At 48.9% G+C, this 25,507-nt stretch overlaps 1 protein-coding gene across 2 annotated transcripts in view; it reads right to left on the reverse strand.

Annotated features, from left to right (window-relative positions):
* ANO2 (anoctamin 2) overlaps positions 1–25,507 on the reverse strand; it is a 1,564,866-nt gene that overhangs the window by 119,312 nt on the left and 1,420,047 nt on the right. For both annotated transcript variants that reach the window (XM_069228438.1, XM_069228439.1), the window contains one exon: positions 1,254–1,402. In XM_069228438.1, the coding sequence (XP_069084539.1) occupies positions 1,254–1,402 (149 nt within the window). The remainder of the gene's footprint in view (positions 1–1,253; positions 1,403–25,507) is intronic.

Below are 25,507 nucleotides of genomic sequence, written 5' to 3' on the forward strand. Positions count from 1 at the left end.
GGACAACAGTGACAAAGGGAGAACATCTTTGGGTCCTGCACTGATTTACTATTTAAAATAAATACAAATAAAACATTGCATTAACAGAGAAGTACATATACTATTTAGTCATCCTTAGAGCTTTGGCTCATATTAGCTGCCTAAAATGTTTCAAAGAGAAAACAAAAAGAAATCTTGTGTCGAAATGTAACTTAACAGTGGTCAGCAAGCTGCAGAAACACCCTATTGTTTTGGATATTTAAACTCGGAATATACATTTACGTCTGAATATACATATCTATCTGGTAAATAAAAGCAAAAATACTTTGCACAGCATCCAATATTAAAGGTGTAAATACCCTTGCTTTAGGTCTGTATGATCTGTTAGTGTGTATTATAGAGTGATTATATGCAAGTAGGTTAGCTCAGTAAGGCTTTGCTTGCTGTTGACATCTGGGGGGTCATTCCAACCCTGGCGGTCATCGACCGCCAGGGTGGATGACCACGGAAGCACCGCCAACAGGCTGGCGGTGCTTCCCTGCCCATTCTGACGCGGTCAGAAAAGGGGATCCGGCGGTTTCCCGCCCGATTTCCCCTGTCTGAGCTGAATCTCCATGGCGCGGCGCTGCAAGCAGCGCCGCCATGGAGATTCCGACCCCCTTCCCGCCACCCTGTTTCTGGCATTTTTTACGGCTGGCATGGGCAGTGTAGGGGCCCCCTAACAGGGCCCAGCATGATTTTCACCGTCTGCTTAGCAGACAGTGAAAATCGCGACGGGTGCAACTGCACCCGTCGCACCCCTGCAACACCGCCGGCTCCATTCGGAGCCGGCTTCTATGTTGCAGGGCCTTTCCCGCTGGGCCGGCGGGCGCTCCTTTGGTGTGCACCCGCCGGCCCAGCGGGAAAGCCAGAATGGCCTGTGCGGTCTTTTGACCGCGGAGCGGCCAAATGGCTGTGACCGCATGGCGGGCGGCGGTCAGAATGACCGCCCTGCTGTGATACGCAGGTCGCAATCACGAATCTCAGGCAAGACCATCCATCCTGCTGAGGTTGGCAATTTGACTCCAACTAAATTGGGCAGTAGGAACACTTGTTATCTGCAGTTCTGAAATACTTCAGAAGTGTGGCATGAAGCACTATAAGAAAAACATTTCATATACCAGAAAATCATGAGGCAAGGTTTCATTAAGCAGTGCAAAAATGACATCCATGAGAAAAAAAAAAACATCTCTGCTTCTCACAGACATGAATGCAAATCAAAGTGTATATCTTACTCATTTCCATGTATTCAGGAGTCAAGCCAGTGAAAGGTTCCAGAGCATAGTCAATATCCCATTGCTGTGGTTGCCGAGTGTTACTTGCTTCACTTTCTTTCTGCTCAGTCCTTTCATCTTTCAGTTTTCTAAATAACTTCTTTAGTTTCCTAAGGAGAGAAAGCTACTTTTAGTTTTGCATAGTGCATATAAGTGCCAAGAGCATCACACAGCTTTCCATAGGGGTATTAAGATAGAATTACAATAGTGTAGGAAATTTGGTTTTGATAGAGGGGTGGAATAACCTTCTCAAGCAACCACAATTATTTTCACAGTAAACCACAAAAGGGTAGCTTGGCACAAAAGCGTTCAGGCTCAACTTAAAGGCAATATGTAAATTATTTAGGCAGCACACAAACAGTAATAAAGTCAAATTCAACAGAATAAGAATCCCACACCAGTTTAGAGAAAAAGAGAACATTTTAATACATAAAATGAAACCTGGACAACAAGAACTCAATTAGTGGAACCAGAGTTATGCAATTCCAAAGTTTTTTGTACTTTTAGTGCCTGTTGGAAATGGCCCTTTTTGCAGGGTCATCCCCAGTCTTTTTGCCTTCTTCCTCCTATTTTTTCGGACCTGTTTGTGTTGGCTTTAGGACTCTTGGCACTTTACCACTGCTAACCAGTGCTAAAGTGTATATGCTCTCTGTGTAAAATGTACTGTTGATTGGTTTATCCATGATTGTCATATTTGATTTACTGGTAAGTCCCTAGTAAAGTGCACTACAGGTGCCCAGGGCCTGTACATCAAATGCTACTTGTGGGCCTGCAACAATGGTTGTGCCACCCACAATAGTAGCTCTTTAAACATGGCTCAGACCTTCCACTGCAGTGTCTGTGTGTGCAGTTTTAGACTGCCAATTCGACTTGGCAAGTGTACCCACTTGCCAGGCCTAAACCTTCCCTTTTCTTACATGTAAGACACCCCTAAGGTAGGCCCTAGGTAGCCCCATGGGCAGGGTGCGGTGTATGTTTAAGGTAGGACATGTACTAGTGTGTTCCCTGGTCTCCCCGACGCAGTCATTAGATGACTTCACTGAGCCGCTACTCGCATTGCGACCTGTGGGCCCCACACTCTGGAGTTGCCTGCTCACACCACAGCCTGGGCATCCCCGACAACGCCACTCCTGCTAACACCAGTGCCGCTGCCTGCACCGTGGCCTGTGGACACCGCTCGTGAGGTACATGAAGCACTGTCTCATCCTGCACCGCGGCCCCAGTCCACTGACGCCAGCACCATCAACTCCTGTGTCATTACCAGGCATCCTGCCTGCACCGTGGCCTGTGGACACCACTCGTGAGGGTCACGAAGCACTGTCCCGTCCCGCACCACTGGCTTGGGCCTACCAATGATGCCACTGCCTGCACCATGACCTGTGGACACCGCACGTCGCACCGCCCCGCTTCACACTGCAGCCTTGGTCTCACTGATGCCGCTGGATGCCGTCATCGAGCCGCTGCCTGCACCGTGACCTGTGGGCAAAGCATGTCGCATTGTCCCACTTCGCACCAGAGCCCTAACGCCATCAACGCGTCATCAGCCTGGAGTTCGATCCGCAACACGTGTGACCTCAAGGGCCCGATGACTCCTGCACCGACTCTGGAACCGACACCGCAACGCTAGCGACGCCGCTCTCCGGAGCTCACCGCGAGGATCACAATACCCTGCAAATCCAAGGTACTGTTTGTGGGTCTTCCCGACACCGTAGCTGGCCCGCAACACTGCGGCCGGCCTGAACTGTTGGTTTTGTTGATCACGATGCCGTGATAGCCCAGGTGGAGCTATCGACTTCAAGGAACTGTATTCTTGAGTAAATCTTGCAGAATTCATATTTTTATTACTGTATTTTGGATATTTATCGTATTTGGTCTTTTTGTATATAGATAAATATTTGCTATTTTTCTAAAACTGGTGTGGTGATATTTTGTAGTGTTTTCACTTATTTCTGTGTGTTTTGTGCAAATGCTTTACACATTGCTTCTGAGATAAACTGGACTGCCTGTGCCAAGCTACCCATGGGGGTGAGCAGTGGTTATCTGAGTGGGTATCTCCCTTATCCTGACTAGAGTGAGGGTCCCTACTTGGACAAGATGCAAACCGACTGTCAGCTAGAGACCCCATTTCTAACAGTGCCTAAAGGCACAAAGTGCCACTTGCGGTCTAGTTGTACTAGACCAGGTGAAAGTTACAAGTTTAGGCCAACTGCAATGAAGTGCAGGCCAGATACAGGGAGTGCATTAGTCCCACTGAAAAATGTACCTTCTCAAAATCCATTGCAAGGAGTCCAGTTCACGGAGGCGGAGGAGGCAGCAAGGAGAGCATCTCAGATGGGCACCTCTGTAGCGTGATGAGCAGGTCTGGAGTTGGGGCTGGTCATTGCTAGAGCTTCACACTGGCAGTCGCTGTGGGTTGTTGTATTTGTAGCGCGAAGTGCAGACTGCACATTTGAAGAGTAGCTCCACGTTAGGAGTCATTGTGGGCAGCAGAGTGTCTGCGTGAATGTGACAGGTCATGAAGAGCTCAAAGTTTAAGGATTTCTCCTTTTCTTCCAGAGGAGTGCACTCTAATGCCAGCCAAGCATCCAGGAAATGGGGACGCACATCTTGGTGATCAGGGACTCACTGTAGCAGGGGACAGAGGGCTCAGGCAGGTCCAGTTGCAGGTCCAGTTATTGCAGGATGGCTGGACAGTTGCCAGGACACCTCTGGAACTTATAGCAGGTAGCCACCTGACTCTTTGAGTTACTCAGGTCCTTCCAGGAACAAGGAGATGGTCCTCTCTCCTTCAAGCTGCAAAGCAGGCCTCAAGCAGCAGTGGAGTCTTCTGAGGATCTAGACAGGTCTCATGCATTAGGACAGTCCTCTGTAGGAGCAGGGCAGTCCACTGAGAAACAAGGTAGACCTCAAGCAGTAGGGAAGTCCTCTGAGTACAAGGCATTCCTTCTCAGCCCTTCCACAGGTCAAGGAGTGTACTGGAAAGTTGGTCTGAGAGTCCAATAGGTATTCCTGGTGCCAGCATTTGAGATGAGTGAAACGTCTAGGCCCTGCCCCCATCTGGTTCTGGAAATGTCCTTTCTCCTCCTGCCCAGCCCTCAAGAGGTCCAGGGGGACAAAGGGAGACTGTCAAGTTTTTGTTGTGAGCTTGCTGAAGGCAGCCCTTTGAAATGTAAGAGGGGCATGGAAAAGCTTAGCCCCTCCCATCCTAGCAGGATGGCCCACCCTGCTAACAAGTAGTCCCCCTTTGTCTTACTGTCTAGGAGTAATACACAAAAACTAATTGTGACTCTAATCACAGTCATGTGACCCAGGACACAGGATGAAGACACCAAATTGTTAGGACAAGAAAATGCCAAACATTGTAAAAGTTTAATTTGCAGAATTGTGGCCTAAAATCCAACTTTAATATTGAAAATAATTTAAAATTACAGTTCATTTGAAATCAAACATTACTTTTCTAACTATTAGAAATGGGGTCTTTGGTTTGTAGTCAGGTTACCCCCTGTCCAAGCAAGGACCCTCACTCTAGTCAGGGTAAAGGAGAATCTACCTCAGCTAACGCCTGCTCACCCGCTTGGTAGCTTGGCACGAGCAGGCAGGCTTAACTTCAGAGTTCTAGTTGTAAGGTATTTGTACCAACACACAAAGTAACTTAATGAAAACACTACAAAATGACACAACACATGTTTAGAAAAATAGAAAATATTCATCTAAACACAACAAGAGCAAAATGTCAAAAATCCAACATACACAAGTCAAATTATTAATTTTAAAAGCAAAAGAGTCGTAAATCCTTTTGTAAACAGGTAAAACACCGTTAGCATTGAAAAGTATCTGGGGGGGCGTGGTCAAGATGGCTACCGGAGCGGACGCCTGAATCAGGAGCTCCGCTCACGGCCCGCCAAGCGACATGTATCCTGTCCCCTACCGTGGTTTCTGTTGTCCGTAGCACTGCGGGAAGACCCCCCTCCGAGCAGGGGCACCCTCCAGAAACTTTCGTGCCCGGAATCCGATCCCCGGGGGTGCCGCCGGGGGCACAGGAACGGCGGCGCGGCTGGTGCCTTCGTCCGTCGGACCCTGCTGCCCGGGTCGGGGGCCGCCTGGCCTCCGTGCACCGCTCGATCCGATCCCTCCCGGAGTCCTCCTGTGCGCGGCTGTAGGATGCCCGCACCTCCTCGCGGCGGTCACCGGGGCCGCCGCCTCCGATGCGCGAGGAGTTCTGCGGGTGCCGTCTCATGGCCCGGCCGCGCCCCGGCTGTGGGGCCTCGGCTCCAGATCGGGAGCAGGAACGTAGGCGCCGAGGGATCGGCGACCCGGAGCTGCCCCCCCCCCTGGATTCCCTGCCGGTGCGGCTCACTTACGGACACGGCGCGCCCTTCCGGGTGCGCCTGTGCCTCAGCCTCCGCCGGTCGGGCGCCTCTTGCGCTGGGGCCCGGCCCGTGAACGAGGCCTCGTGCGCGAAGGCCCCGGGCGGTCTCGGCTGGGAAGGACTCCCCCTCGGGGGCACGGAGGCTGCGGCGTTGCGGGCAGGGACCCGCGCCCCATCGGCGGAGGTGCGATAACTGCAGTGGAGGAAAAATTAAACAAAGCAGCCAGTGGAGGAAGTAAAGATAGGAAGAAAGAAGGGAGGAAGAACAGAAAAGAAAAAATAAATGAAAGGAAAGAAAAGCAAGAAAAGAAATACTAAAAGAAAAGGGCGAGGGAAAAAAAAAAAAAAAGAAGAAATAAAGGGGCAATTAAAGACATCAGACGTCCCATCAAATCAACTAAGAAAAACGAATGCCCACAGCAGGAAACCGGCGCGTGCTCCAGCTGAACACAGGGGAAGTGCCCTGGAAAGAAATGAAACGCATATCACTGCATACAGACCCAAGATTAACCGCACAAGTCCAACAAGCAAGAAGGTGAGCTGGGCGAGCTGGGCTGGCACGCACAGGTTGTGCATTAGGCAAGGAGCCCCAGGGGGGTGGAACTAATATAATTCGTTCAGCTGACGTAGCTGCGCCCAACAGCTGAGCAGGACTTTCCTCTGTCCACCCGCCAAGTAACTTGCTTGTCTTCACATTAAACTGATCCTCGACAGCCTCCCAGTGAAGATAATCCCCACAGTGCTCTTTGCCCCCTTGCCACCACTATTGCCTCCCGCCCGCTACTTGGGTCCCGCGGCCAACCTCACGGTGTCCTCATTCAGCCTCACCCAAACCAAGCTCGGGCGCAGTCCGGAAGGGGCCTCGATAGGCCTACACCATGGTCAAACCGAAACACCCCAAACCGGGGACCCACACGGATGGCGCCTGCTCCTCACCCGCAAGTCACCCTGAACCACAAGCAACAACACTCCTCCAACTGAGCGAAACATTGCGTACACACTCCTTACAGTTTGACAAAATCATGCAAGCAAAAATGGACACCAAAACCTCGCTAGAGGGCAAAATTGACGCAGCGGCTCTCGAAGTCTCATTGCTCCGCGCTGACCACCGCAAACTCTCGGACAAGGTACACAACGCTGAATCCACGCTGAAAACTGTCGAACCTGAAGTAGCAAGCATGAAGATTAAAATCCTACAAATGGAGTCGGACCTAACGCAATTGCAACGCCGAGCCGAGGAAGCTGAGGGTCGCTCAAGACGTAACAACATCAGATTCTTTGGCATCCCTGAACGCACAGAATCACTTGGCGCCGAGGAATTCCTAGAGAACTGGCTGAAGGACATAATGAAAACACAAGACACCACCAAAGCTCTAGTGATAGAGAGAGCCCACAGAATCCCTGGCAGACCCCCGCACCCGGGAGCACCACCTCGCCCCCTGATAGCGCGGTTCCTAAATTACAGAGACAGAGACTTGGTCCTCCAACACTTCAGAACCTCGGATCTAATTACACTGGAAAACAGTAACGTAACAGCCTATCCAGACTATACGATGGAGGTGCAACGTAAAAGAGCATCATATCTCAAGATCAAACAATTGTTACGTGAACACAGTATCACCTATTCACTCATGTTTCCAGCCCGCCTACGTATAATCAGCGATGAAAAAACTTTATTCTTCCCTACACCCGTGGACGCCTTTACATGGATACATGCCAAAGGTCTTGTTGACTCAGCTAAGTTAGACGCAACAAATGAAGAATGGACCACCTCCAGCTCCAGAAAGAAGAAAAAAACAAAAACCACGACACACCTAACCAAATCACAAATGGCAGCGGACCAGGCACAAACCCTAAGGGTGGCTAGCACATTCACCAGTTCACTAACAGACACCAGGAGCGAAGCAGACCCCGACGACGTCTGCTCGCCAGGAAGCGTGACCAGCCTACCCACCTCCCCCCTTCTGATGGGCCCCGAGCTCACCCCACGACTAGCAGACGAACTTTGAGCATTCGGGGCGGGCGCCCCTCACACACTCTCGGAGCCTGCTGCACTGGGGGTTGGGGTCCCCCCCCTCAATGGATGCTCACCTTTGACTCCGAATGCCTCGCGACACGGACTGATCAGCTGCCGGTTCGGGGGACTCTGGGTTTCTGCTGCTGTGTTTCACGCCCAACCGCAGGACCATGCTGGGAAGGAATCATTCTGGAAGTGGGCCAAAGGGCGCCGCACTTCAATCAATCCATGCCCCACCCACACCTGAATGGTACCCGTATGGAACCGATCAACCTGGACTTCATCTTAGGCACCGGTTGTGCCACCCTGTTTGAAATCGGGCCCTTCCCGAAATAAACTTTTTTATTAGCTTTCTTTCCTTTCCTCTCTTCTCTAACCTGGGGTCTATCCCCCTCTCCCGGGGTCGCGGCGGCCCCACCACGGGGACCAAGGCGTTCGGGTGGGGCGGGGGCTTTGCGGTGGGGGGAGGGTGGCATTCATAACTGGAGCACGATTTCTTGGTCCGAATGGTTGGGAGCTAAATCATATTACCTAACACGACACATAAAGAACAGATATACAACATAATAACCTGGAATGTGAAAGGTATGGCTGGAATAATCAAACGCAACAGGATATACGCCTTTCTAAAACGCCACCACATTCACATAGCTATTCTACAAGAAACACACATCACTCCAGAGGACACATCACGCCTGGAGAGGAGATGGGCGGGACGGGTTTAAAGCTGGGGTACTTCATCCTTTGCCAGAGGGGTATTGATTTGGATAGCACCGGGGTTCCCTATTGTGAGAAACTGGGGCTGATTGCAGAGGCCCCATAACTTTTTGCCCCCATTTTCCACTTTATGCTGGTGTTTTCCTGACTCTGATGGTGCCCTGGGTACTGCTAACCAGTCCCAGGGCCTGTGCTCTGTGTAAAATGGATATGCAAATTAGGCTAATTATAATTGGCTAAGTAAACCTACCTATAAGTCCCTAGTATATGGTAGGGCATGTAGGTTTAGGGACCACAGCATAGGTGGTGCACACCTAGGTGCATTGCTGAGGTGCCCAGTGTCATTTTAAAAGCAAGCCTGCCTTGCTGGCTGCTTTTAAATTAAAGTTATATGCAAATTCGACTTTGGAATTAAAGGTACTTCCAAAGTCTTAAACTACCTTATTTTTACATATAAGTCACCCCTAAGGTGTGCCCTATGTGCCCCTAGGGCTGGGTGCCATGTAACTATAAGCAGGGACTTTATAAAAATAGATTTATAAGCCCTGGTGAGGTAAAAACAGCCAAATTCGTTTTTCCCTCACTGAAGTAAATGGCCTTCATAGGCTAGAATGGGCAGACTTTATTTAAAATTTTAAAGTCTCCTTAAATGTTACATACCAAGAATTTGGTATCAAATTGATTGTTATAATAAATCCCACAACTTCCAGTTGTTGGATTTAATATAACTAGTGCAGGTAAAAAGTTTAGACTTTACCTAAAAAGTTGCCAATTTCAGCTCTGCATTGTTTTTGCTGCTGTGCTCTGATTGGCCAGCCTGCAGCAGCTTCTGCCAGGCTACTTTAATGAGGTGTGAAGTGGCCTGACTTCACACAAAGGAATGTGCTTGGGGGAGAGAATCTCCCCTCAGCAGATGGGGAAGCAGGAAGGGGGAGGGCTGCCAAACTGGTCTTCAAAGGCAGAGAAGGACATTTGCAGCACCCAGCAACACCCCCACATCCTGCAACCCCAGACAGCTAGGTGCCCCCTTGATTAGATTAGGAGAGGGCAGGAGAGGGGTGTGTTTATGATTTTTAGCCACACCAGTGGGTGGGCTCAGCCAGATTTCTCCTCCAAAAATCAGATTCATCCATTTTGGATTTTTAGAGACTGTTGCCTTCTGGGATGGATTTTTGCCACACTTCCCAGGAAGTGGTCATCACAGGGGGACGACCCTGTCCCTGATTGGAGGACCAGGGCCCCCCTGCTTTTCACCCAGGAGCAAGGATAAAACTGGCAGACCTGCACCCACGCCTCAGATCCCCACCAAATTTCAAGAAGAAAGAACTACAAGGAGAAGAAGGACTGCCCTGCTGGACCCCTGGCCTGCACCTGGACCCTGCACTCAGAAAGACTGCACCAGCTGCACACTTGGGCTTCACCACAAGAAGGACTTTGCCTGGCTTCCACTGGTTCAAGGAGGGACTCCCTGTTTGCTACAGGTGAAAAATTGCTAACCAGAGTCCCCTGCACCAACTCCTGAAAAAGTGACCAGCTGACCACTGTCCAGTGGCCAAAAAGGAGTTTGCGCCAGGTGCACTCTGGGAGTTGAAGTCCGCACTTCCCAAGGACCATCACAGAACTTCTGGACCCTTGGGGTGAGCTGTGGACCCCAAAAGAACCTTAAAAGAACATCTGGGTGAAGCCCCAGAAGTTTGGAAAAGATTGGAGAAATTTTAGAAAAAAGCTCCATAAAGTGACCGACTCGACGCGGAAATTCTAGCCGGCTTGCCTCAACCGCGACCCGGCCTGACTTCGTGGTTCGTCCCGGTCAAGAAAAACATCCGAAAAAGAGACTAAGTCCGAACGTAAAAAGTTGACCGGGACCTTCCAGCCATCGTATCCGAGAAGGGCTCCACGGACGTCGGATCAAGATCCAGGTTTACCCCGGTCGAAGGATTTTCATCTCGAAAAAACGACTAAGTCCGAAGGTAGAAATCACCACCGAGGAAACCGACTTCGCGTATCCGGACCAGGGCTCCAGGAGGTCGGATCCAACTGGCAGGTTCGTCCCGGTGAAGAAAAACTTCAAAATAAAGACTAAGTCAGAAGGTAACTTTTTAACCGAGGCTTCCCGCGACCTGTATCCGAGCAGGGCTCCATCGCGGTCGGCCTGAAAGTTTGACTTTGTCCCGGTCCTGGTGCAACCAGATGACCCGATTGGCGCTTTTTGTTTCTATGCGCTAGAAAATAATAATACTTTAAAAATTCATATCTCCGGTTCCCCTGAACCGATTTTAATCGTTTTTGTGTCATTTTAAAGATAAAAATATAAGCTATTTTTATAAATTGGTTTTGGATTTTTAAACTGTTTCCTGTGTTTTATTTAATTACTGTTTTGTGATATTTGAATGCTTTACACTTTGTCTCCTAAGTTAAGCCTTGACGCTCGATGCCAAGCTACCAAGGGTAGAGCTGGGATTAATTTACTGAGACCTAACTGTACTTTTGTGGAGGTTTGTGGCTTGTTGCTAGGTGTAGGTACCTACCTGCCCTACCAATAACCCATTTTCCAACACCTATACAGTACATCGCAACACAACAGACAACGAGGGTAGGTTCATACAATTAGTTGGCCTGCTCGATGGGGAAACACTAGCGATTAATGGACTATACGTCCCGAATGTCAGACAGGGCGATTTCCTGCAAAAATCAACTATCAAATGACCTAACTGTACCCAGCATTTGGGGCGGGGACATGAACTGTGTACCACAAATACACTTAGACAGACAGATCACACCCGCCTGTGGTGGCCGCTCCGGTAACGAAAAATTCACAGATGCTGCAAGCATGGATGTCAGACCGCCACCTTGTAGATATATGGAGACACTTACATCCTCACGACAGGGAATATTCTTATCACTTCCCAGTACATTTACTGCACACCCGGATTGACCTCACTTCACAAGACTTAACACATCGAACCATGGGCGCGAAATACATTGCCAGGGTAATTTCGGACCACTGCCCACTCATAGTTAACATCAGATGGGGCAGACCGCGCGCTAGCATCCCAACCTGGCGCCTTCAAGCCCATTTACTGCGGGACCCCCCGTTCAGAGGGGAAATAGCTATGCACATCTCCTCTTACTTTACCCAGAACACTGGGACATCGAGCTCCAGGGCGAACGAATGGGATGCACACAAGGTAGTCATTAGGGGGATATGCATATCAACGACAGTGGGAGTACGACAAACATTGACACGGGAGCTCCGCAAATTGGAACAAGAAGTCCACACCCTGGGGTGCAAATATGCGCAGGACTCAATCACACACGAGGAGCTCTCCAAGGTAGATGAAGCAGATAGACGGTTCAGGCAATTTGATTATCGACATTACCTGGCCCGTACACACGCGGAAGGGGACAGATCAGGTAAACTCCTGGCATGGCTATTAAGTAATGAGCACCGGAGCTCACCCATAGGTGCCATCCGTTTCGACACAGGGTTAATAGTAAACACTCAAATAGAAATAAACAGGGCCTTTAGAGAATATTACTGCACACTATACAAGGCTCCTCCCCCCCCCCTGCTGAACAACTACGCGAGTTTTTCAACGGCATTAATTTAAACCGCCTGACCAGTTCACAGGTGAAGGGAACTAGATAGACCGATAGATTTAGCTGAAATTCAACGGGCCTTGCAACAATTGTCACACGGTAAAGCACCTGGCAGTGACGGTATACCCACTGAATATTACCGCACATTCTCTGCCCAAATCTTAGCCCCATACCTAACAATGCTAACCGAGGCCCTAAACCGTGGTCAATTACCCGACACCTGCCGCGAGGCGCTGATAGCAGTTCTGCCTAAGAAAGGCCGTGACCCACTAGATGTACACTCGTACAGACCATTGTCGCTGTTGAACACAGACTGCAAGTTACTAGGTCAAATATTAGCCAACCGATTGCTACCTTGGATCTCGGATCTGATCCACCAAGACCAGGCCGGCTTTATACCTGGCCGAAACACCTTCGGTAATATACAGAATTTGTTGCGACTAATAGCAAGCTCCCCAGAGGGTGACTATCTCCAGGTGGCCATCTCACTTGGCATAGAAAAAGCGTTCGACACACTAGGGTGGCCATTCCTTATAGAAACGCTTTGCCGCATGGGCTTCGGACGCACATATATTGACTGGATAAAGGTACTCTATGCTAGCCCAACGGCCAGGGTCAAGACAGGCGACACAATCTCTTATCCATTCAACATAGAAAGAGGCACCAGGCAGGGTTGCCCACTGTCACCCCTATTATTCGCCTTGGCTTTTAAACCTCTGGCCGCTCGACTCTGGACCCTGGCCCCATTATGGGGTGTCCGCGATGGTCTCACCTACCGGATAGTGTCCCTGTATGCAGACAATGCTCTAATTTTTCTTCGTAATTACACAGAGTCCCTGCCCGACCTACTGAGATTGCTGCTGCAATTCGGTTCGGTGGCTGGGCTTAAGGTGAACTGGTCTAAATCATGCATATTCCCTATGCGCCCGGTCTTGGAAGCACTCCGGTTGCCATCTCATCCGGATGATCTGAAATGGTCCCTCACCACTTTTAAATACCTGGGAATAAATGTGTACCACGACACCCGGGATCTCAGAGACGGAAACCTTGGACAAGCAATCAGATCCATCAGGGGCTCTCTGCCCTTTTGGTGCTCCCTCCCACTCTCGCCCATAGGCAGAGAAGCCATAGCAAAGATGATAATACTACCACTTCTCTTGTACTCCTTCCTGGCCCTTCCATTGGTACTGCCCGCTTCCTTTTTCAAACCCCTGAACAGTTTACTAACAGACCTAATTTGGGGCAGTGGACGGCGGCGCGTCGCGTTAACCAAAATTCAACAACCACTTACTTTAGGTGGACTAGGTGCCCCCCGATTCGAATTGTATTATGCAGCGGCTCAACTGCACTGGATATCTAACTGGCTCGGAAGCCCCACCTGCGCTGAAACACAGACAATTCTCTCGGACCTCGGCAATACCGAGGTACTACATTACCTTATGACTCGCGATTGCCCTAAAAATTCACAGAATATCCCGTTAAACACAGCGCAAGGGGTTTGGGGTCGATACGCACTAGCGGGAGACAAAAACACGCAGTATTCCCCCAAGATTCCACTGTTGGCCATTCCGGAACTCGCTAAATTAGCGACCAAGGTTGGCCTTCATGCATGGCTTGATAAAGGCATACAAGTAGTCGGCGACTTATGTAATGAAGGACAGTCCCTAACTTATGACTCACTTGCCGTCAAATATAACTTGGGACGAGGTAGTTTCATAGCGTACGGAGCAGTAAGTCAAGTGATACGTTCTCGCTGGAAATAAGGGAACTCTGATCCACGGTGTCCCCCATACTCCACGACCTGCTAGATAACATAAACACTCCGATAAAAGTATCAAGAGCACCCATACAGAATCTTAACCTCCCACGTTGAACATAGTCAGGAACGCGCTAAAAGCAGATGGGATAATGAGCTATCGGAACCACTTACGCAAAACGCATGGACCCAGGCCATGGATATGATTCACGCAGTATCACGTAATCCTCGCTTCCGCTACACCCAGTTCAATTACTTACACCAAACATACTTATCACCTCACCGCATGGCACGCATGTTCCCCCATTCACCCCAGTCGTGCCCTAGGTGCGGCACCATAGAGGCCACTTTTTTCCATATGACATGGGACTGCCCCCCAATCCGCCATGTTTGGAACGAAGTAATAAACACACTAGCCGAATGGACAGACCTCTCATTGATCCCCACTCCCGAATTATGTTTACTGGGAATCGGTGTGAACCTCAAAAAACAGAAACAAATCAACAGATGCATAGCCCTGGCACTGGTGTTGTATAGACGCCTTATAGCTATGTACTGGAAAGCTCCTGGCGCCCTGAGTGCAGACCAATGGGGAGTCGAAGAGATGCGCTGGGCCAGGGCTGAGGCGCAGGCGTTGCGGCTCCTCTTTGAAAAGGGGATCCCGGTCAAGGGCCTGGCCACCTGGGACTCCTTCGTGTTGGCCATAGAAAATAAAGATGACAAACGACCTACCTGAACATAGCGTCCATTGGGCCACGCTAGGAGCTTATAAAGCTGCATGTAGCACACCCTCACCCTCGGGTAAACTGATAAACAAGATAAATCATAAACCAACATAAATGCCGGAGACATGGCCACTAGAGAGTGCCCACTTACTTTGCACAAAACTAAGGGGGGTTGCTGGAGCATGGCTGACCCGTGTAGGACCGCACGGAGTCACGATGCTCGCCGCGCCCGAGTCCACTCTCCGGGGCCCTCTTTCCCGCCGCATGCCTGCCCCCCCATCGGCTCCCTTCCCCCTGGGTTAGCATCATCCAGATTCATACCTGTGCTGGAGGTCGGGTCCGTTCAGACTGGGTGCAGAAGCAGGTGCCTGGGCTTAGGAGTGGCTCGCTTCGCCCCTATGCCCCTCCCTCTCCCAGAGCATCCCCGGCTTCCTCCCTCCCCCATCACCCCCCCGCGCACGCTCGGATCGGCCCCCTTCCTCTCTACTCACACTCTTTTGGTTACTTAGTTATCATTTCACCTCTCTTTTTTTCCCTTTTTTTTTTTTCTTTTCTTTTTTGATTTTTCTTCTGATGTTTCGTTTAATGCATGATTTGCTCTACTTGTGCTCCAACTGTATACCACCCCCCCATTCCCACCCCCGCAGGCGTGCGGGCTCCCTTGCAGCTGCGCGTGTGCCGGGGGCGTGGACACCACAGGGGAATGGCAAATGTAGCAAACAAAGAAATTTGTATCACCTCCCACTCTGGAGCACAATGGCAACTGCAATTGTTTGTATTCTCCTTTCGCATTGTTTGTTGGTTGCGATTACAATAAAATATATTCAACAAAAAAAAAAGCATTGAAAAGTATCTGGGTAGAGTCAAAATAACATGCATGGGCCGGTGTGTGTCAACAAAGGTAAGCAGTGCGTCAATTTCTCACCCGCAAGCGAGATCATGCGTCGTTTCTCCTTCTCTGGTCGGGTCGCCTTGAGTCGGTTTTCCTCTCCGCAGAAGAGCAATGCATCGATCCAGGCAGCACTCGGTCCGGGCAGGCGTTGTTTTTCCCGCGCCTAGCAAGGTTTGCGTTGAAAATGATGCCACACAGTGATAGTAAAACCGAGCTGCGTGGGTTGCGACGTTACCAGCCTCTGTTAGTGATGCGGCCGTCATTCTCCAGCTGCGAGCATCGATCTTCTAGCCGCGCTGCATCGATTTCAGCTGCAGGGCCGTCAGCACGTCGTTTCTTCAGCCGCATCTCGGAGGATGCATCGGAAATTTCCCTGCATGGCAGTCAGTGCATGGATTTTCAATCTTGGTCTGCCAGCTTCACCTGTCAAGGCCCCAGGAACTGAATACGGCACCACTTGACAGGGCAGGAGTCTCAGCAGAGAGTCCAGGTGCTGGAAGGGGAAGTCTTTTATGGCCCTGAGACTTCAACAACAGGAGGCAAGCTCAGGACAAGCCCTTGGAGATTTCTTCACAAGCAGGAATGCACAACAAAGTCTAGTCTTTGTCCCCTTTCACCAGGCAGAAGCAGCAACTGCAGGATAGCTCCACAAAGCACAGTCACAGGCAGGGCAGCACTTCTCTTCAACTCTTCTCCTTGACAGAGGTTCCTCTTGATTCCAGAAGTGATCTAAATTTCAGGGGTTTAGGGTCCTCTTCTTTTACTCCTTTCTGCCTTTGAAGTAGGCCTACTTCAAAAGAAAGTCTTTCTTGTTTGTGAGATCCTGCCTTGACCAGGCCAGGCCCCAGACACACACCAGGGGGTTGGAGACTGCATTGTGTGAGGGCAGACAAAGCCCTTTTAGTTGTGAGTGACCACTCCTCCATTCCTTCCTAGCACAGATGGCCCATCAGGATATGCAGGCTACACCCCAGCTCCCTTTGTGTCATAGTCTAGAGAGCGGTGCAAACAGCCCAACTGTCAAACGGACCCAGACAGGGAATCCACAAACAGGCAGAGTCACAGAATGGTTTAAGTAAGAAAATGCTCACTTTCTAAAAGTGGAGTTTTCAAATACACAATCTTAAAATCAACTTTACTAAAAGATGTATTTTTAAATTGTGAGCTCAGAGACCCCAAACTCCACATGTCTATCAGCTCCCAAAGGGAATCTACGCTTTAATCATATTTAAAGGCAGCCCCCATGTTAACCTATGAGAGGGAAAGGCCTTGCAACAGTGAAAACCGAGTTTGGCAGTATTTCACTGTTAAGACATACAAAACACATTAGTATATATCCTACCTTAAACATACACTGCACCCTGCCCATGGGGCTACCTAGGGCCTACTTTAGGGGTGACTTACATGTAAGAAAAGGGAAGTTTAGGCCTGGCAAGTGGGTACACTTGCCAAGTCGAATTGGTAGTCTAAAACTGCACAGAGACTGCAGTGGCAGGTCAGAGCATGTTTACAGAGGTACTATTGAGGGTGGCACAACCAGTGTTGCAGGCCCACTAGTAGCATTTGATTTACAGGCCCTGGGCACCTCTAGTGCACTGTTCTAGGGAGTTACCAGTGTAGGAAAGTACCATCTTGCCTGGCATGTTACCCCCATTTTTCACTGTATATATGTTGTTTTAGTTGTATGTGTCACTGGGACCCTGGTAACCCAGGGCCCCAGTGCTCATAAGTGTGCCTGAATGTGTTACCTGTGTAGTGACTAACTGTCTCACTGAGGCTCTGCTAATCAGAACCTCAGTGGTTATGCTCTCTCATTTCTTTCCAAATTGTCACTGACAGGCTAGTGACCATTTTTACCAATTTACATTGGCTTACTGGAACACCCTTATAATTCCCTAGTATATGGTACTGAGGTACCCAGGGTATTGGGGTTCCAGGAGATCCCTATGGGCTGCAGCATTTCTTTTGCCACCCATAGGGAGCTCTGACAATTCTTACACAGGCCTGCCACTGCAGCCTGAGTGAAATAACGTCCACGTTATTTCACAGCCATTTTACACTGCACTTAAGTAACTTATAAGTCACCTATATGTCTAACCTTTACCTGGTAAAGGTTAGGTGCAAAGTTACTTAGTGTGAGGGCACCCTGGCACTAGCCAAGGTGCCCCCACATTGTTCAGAGCCAATTCACTGAACTTTGTGAGTGCGGGGACACCATTACACGCGTGCACTACATATAGGTCTCTACCTATATGTAGCTTCACCATGGTAACTCCGAATATGGCCATGTAACATGTCTATGATCATGGAATTGCCCCCTCTATGCCATCCTGGCATTGTTGGTACAATTCCATGATCCCAGTGGTCTGTAGCACAGACCCTGGTACTGCCAGACTGCCCTTCCTGGGGTTTCACTGCAGCTGCTGCTGCTGCCAACCCCTCAGACAGGCAGCTGCCCTCCTGGGGTCCAGCCAGGCCTGGCCCAGGATGGCAGAACAAAGAACTTCCTCTGAGAGAGGGTGTGACACCCTCTCCCTTTGGAAAATGGTGTGAAGGCAGGGGAGGAGTAGCCTCCCCCAGCCTCTGGAAATGCTTTGTTGGGCACAGATGTGCCCAATTCTGCATAAGCCAGTCTACACCGGTTCAGGGACCCCTTAGCCCCTGCTCTGGCGCGAAACTGGACAAAGGAAAGGGGAGTGACCACTCCCCTGACCTGCACCTCCCCTGGGAGGTGTCCAGAGCTCCTCCAGTGTGCTCCAGACCTCTGCCATCTTGGAAACAGAGGTGCTGCTGGCACACTGGACTGCTCTGAGTGGCCAGTGCCACCAGGTGACGTCAGAGACTCCTGCTGATAGGCTCCTTCAGGTGTTAGTAGCCTTTCCTCTCTCCTAGGTAGCCAAACCCTCTTTTCTGGCTATTTAGGGTCTCTGTCTCTGGAGAAACTTTAGATAACGAATGCAAGAGCTCATCCGAGTTCCTCTGCATCTCCCTCTTCACCTTCTGATAAGGAAACGACCGCTGACCGCGCTGGAAGCCTGCAAACCTGCAACATAGTAGCAAAGACGACTACTGCAACTCTGTAACGCTGATCCTGCCGCCTTCTCGACTGTTTTCCTGCTTGTGCATGCTGTGGGGGTAGCCTGCCTCCCCTCTGCACCAGAAGCTCCGAAGAAATCTCCCGTGGGTCGACGGAATCTTCCCCCTGCAACCGCAGGCACCAAAAAGCTGCATCACCGGTCCCTTGGGTCTCCTCTCAGCACGACGAGCGAGGTCCCTCGAATCCAGCGACTCTGTCCAAGTGACCCCCACAGTCCAGTGACTCTTCAGCCCAAGTTTGGCGGAGGTAAGTCCTTGCCTCACCTCGCTGGGCTGCATCGCTGGGAACCGCGACTTTGCAGCTACTCCGGCCCCTGTGCACTTCCGGCGGAAATCCTTTGTGCACAGCCAAGCCTGGGTCCACGGCACTCTAACCTGTATTGCACGACTTTCTAAGTTGGTCTCCGGCGACGTGGGACTCCTTTGTGCAACTTCGGCGAGCACCGTTTCACGCATCCTTGTAGTGCCTGTTTCTGGCACTTCTCCGGGTGCTACCTGCTTCAGTGAGGGCTTTTTGTCTTGCTCGACATCCCCTCTATCTGCAGGTCCAATTTGCGACCTCCTGGTCCCTCCTGGGCCCCAGCAGCGTCCAAAAACGCCAAACGCACAATTTGCGTGTAGCAAGGCTTGTTGGCGTCCTTCCGGGGAGAAAACACTTCTGCACGACTCTCCAAGGCGAGAGAGATCCGTCCACCAAAGGGGAAGTCTCTAGCCCTTTTCGTTCCTGCAGAAACCTCCGCTTCTTCTGTCCAGTCGAAGCTTCTTTGCACCCGCAGCTGGCATTTCCTGGGCATCTGCCCATCTCCGACTTGCTTGTGACTTTTGGTCTTGGTCCCCTTGTTCCACAGGTACCCTAGATTGGAAATCCACAGTTGTTGCATTGCTGGGGTGTGTCTTTCCTGCATTATTCCTCTAACACGACTTCTTTGTCCTTAGGGGAACTTTAGTGCACTTTGCACTCACTTTTCAGGGTCTTGGGGAGGGTTATTTTGCTAACTCTCACTATTTTCTAATAGTCCCAGCGACCCTCTACAAGGTCACATAGGTTTGGGGTCCATTCGTGGTTCGCATTCCACTTTTGGAGTATATGGTTTGTGTTGCCCCTATCCCTATGTTTCCCCATTGCATCCTATTGTAACTATACATTGTTTGCACTGTTTTCTAAGACTATACTGCATATTTTTGCTATTGTGTATATATATCTTGTGTATATTTCCTATCCTCTCACTGAGGGTACACTCTAAGATACTTTGGCATATTGTCATAAAAATAAAGTACCTTTATTTTTAGTATAACTGTGTATTGTGTTTTCTTATGATATTGTGCATATGACACTAAGTGGTACTGTAGTAGCTTCACACGTCTCCTAGTTCAGCCTAAGCTGCTCTGCTAAGCTACCATTATCTATCAGCCTAAGCTGCTAGACACCCTATACACTAATAAGGGATAACTGGGCCTGGTGCAAGGTGCAAGTACCCCTTGGTACTCACTACAAGCCAGTCCAGCCTCCTACAACCAGTAAATCAAATATGTCAATCATGGATAAACCAATTACATACACATTTTGTATAGGAGCACTTGCACTTTAGCACTGGATAACAGTGGTAAAGTGCCCAGGGTAACAAAAACAGAGTCCAGCACACATCAACAACCTGAGAAACAGAGGCAAAAAGTTAGGTTAGACCACGCCAAGGATGCCATTTCTAACACTACCCATTTCCAATCAAAAGTTAGCACAATTTAAATATAATTGGGTAACCCAGTGTTATCCAATGAGAAAGGTAGCCATTGCAGTAGTGAAAAATTAATTTCAGAGAGTTTCACTACCAGGACATTTAAAACTTAAAAATACATGCCCAACATTTAAAAAAAATTGTACCCTGCCATATGAGCTGTTTAGTGCCTATCTTAGGGGTGACATATGTATTATAAGGAAAGTTTTACAATAAGCAAAAGTTTGTTTTGCCAAGTCAAAATGGCATTTTAAAACTGCCCACAGGCTGCAACGGCAGGCCTAATACATATTTTAAAGAGCTAGTTAAATGCTTCCCACTAGTAGCATATAATTTACTTGCCCTTGGTACATGTAGTGCTAATTTACCAGGGGCTTGTAAGTAAATTAGATATGCCAATTGGGTGTAAGCCAATTATACATACTTAATGGAGAGGGCACAAGCACTTTAGCACTGATTAGCAGTGTTAAAGTGCACAGAGTCCTAAGGCCAACATAACTGCAGTGGTAAGGCAAAACGTTTGGAGTGAAGATAACAGAAAAAGTCTGTTAGGTGTAAGATATAGTGTGAGCAATAAGAAGTAAAACATTGACCATGGTAGTTCAAGTATCAGGTCAAATCAACACTATGAGGGTCATTATGACTTCGGCGGATGGAAAAGCCCGTCCACCAAAGTTCTGATGGGGAGGTTGCCGCCAGTGTGGCTGCCTCCCCAGCGGCCCCATTACAAGTTTCCCGCTGGGTCAGCGTGTGGAAACAAAGTTTCTGCCCGCTGGCCCAGCGGGACATGGCCTACAGAATTGTTGCTGGATCGTAATAGAGCCGGCGGCAATGCTGTAGTACGTAGGGTGCACCAGCACCCATCGCAAAGTTCACTGTCTGCAAAGCAGACAGTGGACATTACGACGGGGCTGGCCAGGGGATCCCTACACTGCCCCTGCCAAGTGCCTGGGAAGTGCAGCCCCCCCCCCCCCCTGGGCACCCTGCACTCCATCTCCACCAGCCTTCACATGGCGGAGTTACCACCATGTAACTGCTGGCAGAGAGGGGGGTCGTAATCCCCAGGGTGGCGCTGCTTGCAGCGCTGCCCTGGCAGATTAGGACCCCCACCAGACCCTCCTGTGTAGGAAACCTGGCGGTCCGACTGCGGCACTAGCAAAGCGGTCGTAATGTGGCGGTCCGACCGCGACCCTGGCAGTCTTAAGACTGCCTGCGTCATAATGTGGGCCTATGTCTAACAGAGACCAATCATAAAACTTTAATACTGGACCTGGTCAATATACTTGTATATATAATAATACATGATCTACACTCCAACAAGAGGTTAATCAATAAAGGGGCAAATGTGGTGGGGAAGACAGGTAGTGTCTAGGTGGAGCAGGTTTAGTTTAGTTAATTATATTTCCAGTGTATTTAGAAAACAGCTTCAAAGCACAACAAATCAAAATAAAATAAATAACAGGCTACCAGATAAGTATCTATGGAGATACCTCATTTCAAAGATGGTAGGTTTACCTCATACTTAAAGGAAGTGAGCATGGAAATATGATGAAGGCTAGATGACCATGTATTCTAAAGTGAGATTTCAGCTACAATCAACATCATACCACCAAATGTCCTACATTTTCATTTCATCAGAAGCAGTCTGGCTTCAGTTGCAGAGCCCCATTATCTGGCATATTTATTACATTGGAATAAATCTGATAAGCAATTAGGACCAAGTCCTAGAACTGCTTTCAAGGAGGAAACAAATGGATCATCTCCTTGATAACCCCTAAAACACAGGACTTTCTGATAAATTAACTGATTTTGCAAGGGAGCACGCTACACTATTAGCTCCTATTGTGATAGACTACAGTTCATTCAGGTTGCTTTTCATTGTGAACAAATTGCCACCCACCAGAAGTGGCTGGTACCCTTTTAAAGTGGTGGGTCAAGTGAATAGCCCTACCTCTTCACAAAAAAATAAAAAATAAAACACCCCCTCCCTCCAAAACCCTAAAATAAACCACCCTTCCCTCCAAGAGCCCAATAACACTAACTATAACATACCCAAAACCACTACACTTATATGCACTACACACTTACATACATTACACACATGCATTGCACATTAAAAAAGGCACTTACTCACGGGCTGCACATCCACCTCCATGTTCTTCTGCTCTCCAATAGAAAAGGAGCTCCCCTAATCAATCCAGATGCTGCTCTCATGCTGTTAACCAGCATGAGAGAAGTGCCTGGATTGGATGGAGCGTTGTGGCTGGACGCTCCTTCAGGCCCTGGAGGCCTATGCCTGGTTTCCACTCAGCTATCTTAAGACAGCTGAGTGGAGAGCTTCAAAGTGTGCATGTCACTTTGGCCGGCACATAAAAGCCAGGCAAAGTGTCATGCACACTTTGGAGCATCCAGTTCAGGCACTGTTCCAGTCCTCTGCTGTAGGAAGCAGAGACAGTCCTCTGCTGCTGGCAGCAGGGGACATACCGAGCATCTGGGCTGGTGCGCTCTGCACAGAAAAATCAAAATGGCAATGAAATCTTTTAATTGCTGTTCTATTTGTTCCTGTGTGGCTTGCAGCGGGTGGAGGGGTGTGGTGGTGGGGGGGGGGGGACGCTCCTCTGTTGCCTGAGTGAGAAGGATTGGAAATACATCTTGAGCCCAGGATCACCAGAATTACTATAAGGGTTAGTAGACTCAGAGCCACTGGGACAGAAAAGGCTCCAATCACCTTGAACCAATCACCATGACTCTACCTGATTTGAGTCTTATGTCCCCAAGTGGTGCCTCCCCAGATGGTGGGGGTGAGCCTGAAGGTGCTCTGCCAGCTCAGCTGTGGTTCTGTGGGCAAAACTGACACTGCGTGATGCATCTCCTCACACTCCACTCCAGAACTGCTGAAGCATGATGCATCCCCGACTCCAGAGCTCACATTGTTGCCTTCAGTTACCTCAGAACTGTTGCTGCACAACGCATCCTCAATGCAGGCCCTTGCATCTCAGGTCCCTCATCAATGACCTCTTCAACAATGATGCAGGTCTCTGCATCACAGCCCCGCAGCTTCCTCAGAGTCGCTGCTGAGCGAGGCACCCTCAACCCAGAATATTGCAAAGCTCCACAAACCTGGATTTAAGGTACTTTGTTCAGGTGGCCTAACTTGGTCCATGCATCTGGCCTATATCCATCTCAGTTGGCCTGAATGTCTGACTTTGTCCTGATCCGGCACTACCAGAAAACCACTGCTTTCAGTTAAATATTTAAAATGCATATCTCCGGTCCTATTGATTGGATTTTCGTTGTTTTGGTCTCAAATAATTTTTCTTGTGCTTTTACCCTTATTACTGTTTAAAGCATAAATACTTTACACATTGCCTCTAAGTTAAGTCTGACTGCTTTGTGCCAAACTACCCAAGGCTTAAGCGCAGGTTAATTTGGGGTTCGCATGTGGGCCACCGGGACAGAGATGGTGGTTGCTGCTTGAGTGTGGTTTCACACCCTCAACCAGTAACCACACTTCCAACAAAACACAACTCTATTTGAAAGTCTTCTTCATTCCAGATATCCGGTGCCTACATCAATACCTGCATCTCATCGAGATCTGAATGCCCAGCACCTAACTGCATATTAATCCAACCATGAAAGAACTGTTGTCTCTTGCAAAGAAAAACAAGCAACAACTAGTTCAAACCTGGCTAAATGACTTGGATAAATTAATAAATCCAGGCTTTGTAAAGTGCAACAAATCACCCATGAGGATCTCAAGGAACTGAATTGTAGGCATGGGAAGATTACGTGATTTTCCCAGAATCACAGGATGTTGAGCCGATGCCAAGACTCAAACCTCGTTCCTCCAGCTTCAAAGTCAGCAGCTGAGGCCGTTATGCCACATCCTCTTCCTTATTGATGAATTCAAACCCAACTTTTACCCAATGCCACTTAGATTTTCCTTTTACACCAGCCTCACTCTCATGTAATTTATTGCCAAGAAAGGAAGAATGTCATACTACCAGCTCTGTCTACTGAATAAAGTCAGCGCGTTCTTCCAAGATAGCATCTTTAGAACTTAATTTTCATTTCAATTGTAACCGTGCCCTGCCCCAAAGCCTTCCAGAATATATACTGACCACAAAGGCATCCTATACGATGGAGCATATTTCATCTTCGGCTTGAAGAAATATGGCTGTTATCAGTCCCATTCTCATGGAATTCCACTAGCTTCTCTGGCCGACTTAAATCATCTTTAAAACCGGAGGCATAATTGACAAAGCCATCACGACCAGCACCCCAGGATAGCTGAATGACCAGCTCGGCATCTCTGGTGTCTCTCTGCCACAGCCAGGACCTCATCAGATCGTAGACAAAGAAGTGAAGCAAGTACCACACTGTGAAGCTTTCATCAAGAGCCAAGACACGCCAGGCAGGGCACAACACAAGCTGTCCAATAGTATGCTCCTGTGGACGGGTAAGAAGTTGGTCTCAATTTACCATACTGACTCCTTCTATGTAGTGGTGTCATGACTTACAAACCCCTCTACGTTTCAGTGCACTAAAATGTAAAAGAGTTGCTAGGCTGAACAAAAACCAAGCAGTCGCTGTGCACAGGGACATTTTAAGGGTTTTGGGGGCCCTGAGTGAAACCTATTTTGAGGGCTCCTGTTGAGAACAGATTTGAATCTATTTTTCAATTTCAGCTCTTTTATGCCCTCTTTGGCACGGTGACTGACAGCGCACAGGCGCAATCATCCAAATTCTAAATATATTTACATCTAATAATCAGAGATAGTGACCTGTTTTCTATATTGTACCACAGTTCACCACTATTAATGCAAATAATCTCTGCCACACCCTCCTGACACCCTCCCATTTCTCATATGTGAGGTCTTATTCTGATCTTAAAGAAACCTTTTTTTAATGGATATTGCATGATAAGTAAACATAATGGGGGTTATTCTAACTTTGGAGGAGGTGTTAATCCGTCCCAAAAGTGACGGAAAAGTGACGGATTTACCACCAGCCGTATTACGAGTCCATTATATCCTATGGAACTCGTAATACGGCTGGTGGTATATCCGTCACTTTACCGTCACTTTTGGGACGGATTAACACTCCTCCAAAGTTAGAATAACCCCCAATATGTCTCTGAAAAATGTCTGTAATAAATTCTCACACATCACCCACATTAAAAATAAATGAAAGGAAAACGGTATGAAAAACAGTATGTTTAAGAATTATTCAAGGTCATCAGATGAATTCTGAGCAGACCAGAGAGGGCTCTATTGCCCCCCCCCCCTCTGAAAGACTGGAGCCCTGGGC

The sequence above is a fragment of the Pleurodeles waltl genome, chromosome 4_1 (genome assembly GCF_031143425.1).
Source record: "Pleurodeles waltl isolate 20211129_DDA chromosome 4_1, aPleWal1.hap1.20221129, whole genome shotgun sequence".
NCBI lineage: Eukaryota > Metazoa > Chordata > Amphibia > Caudata > Salamandridae > Pleurodeles > Pleurodeles waltl.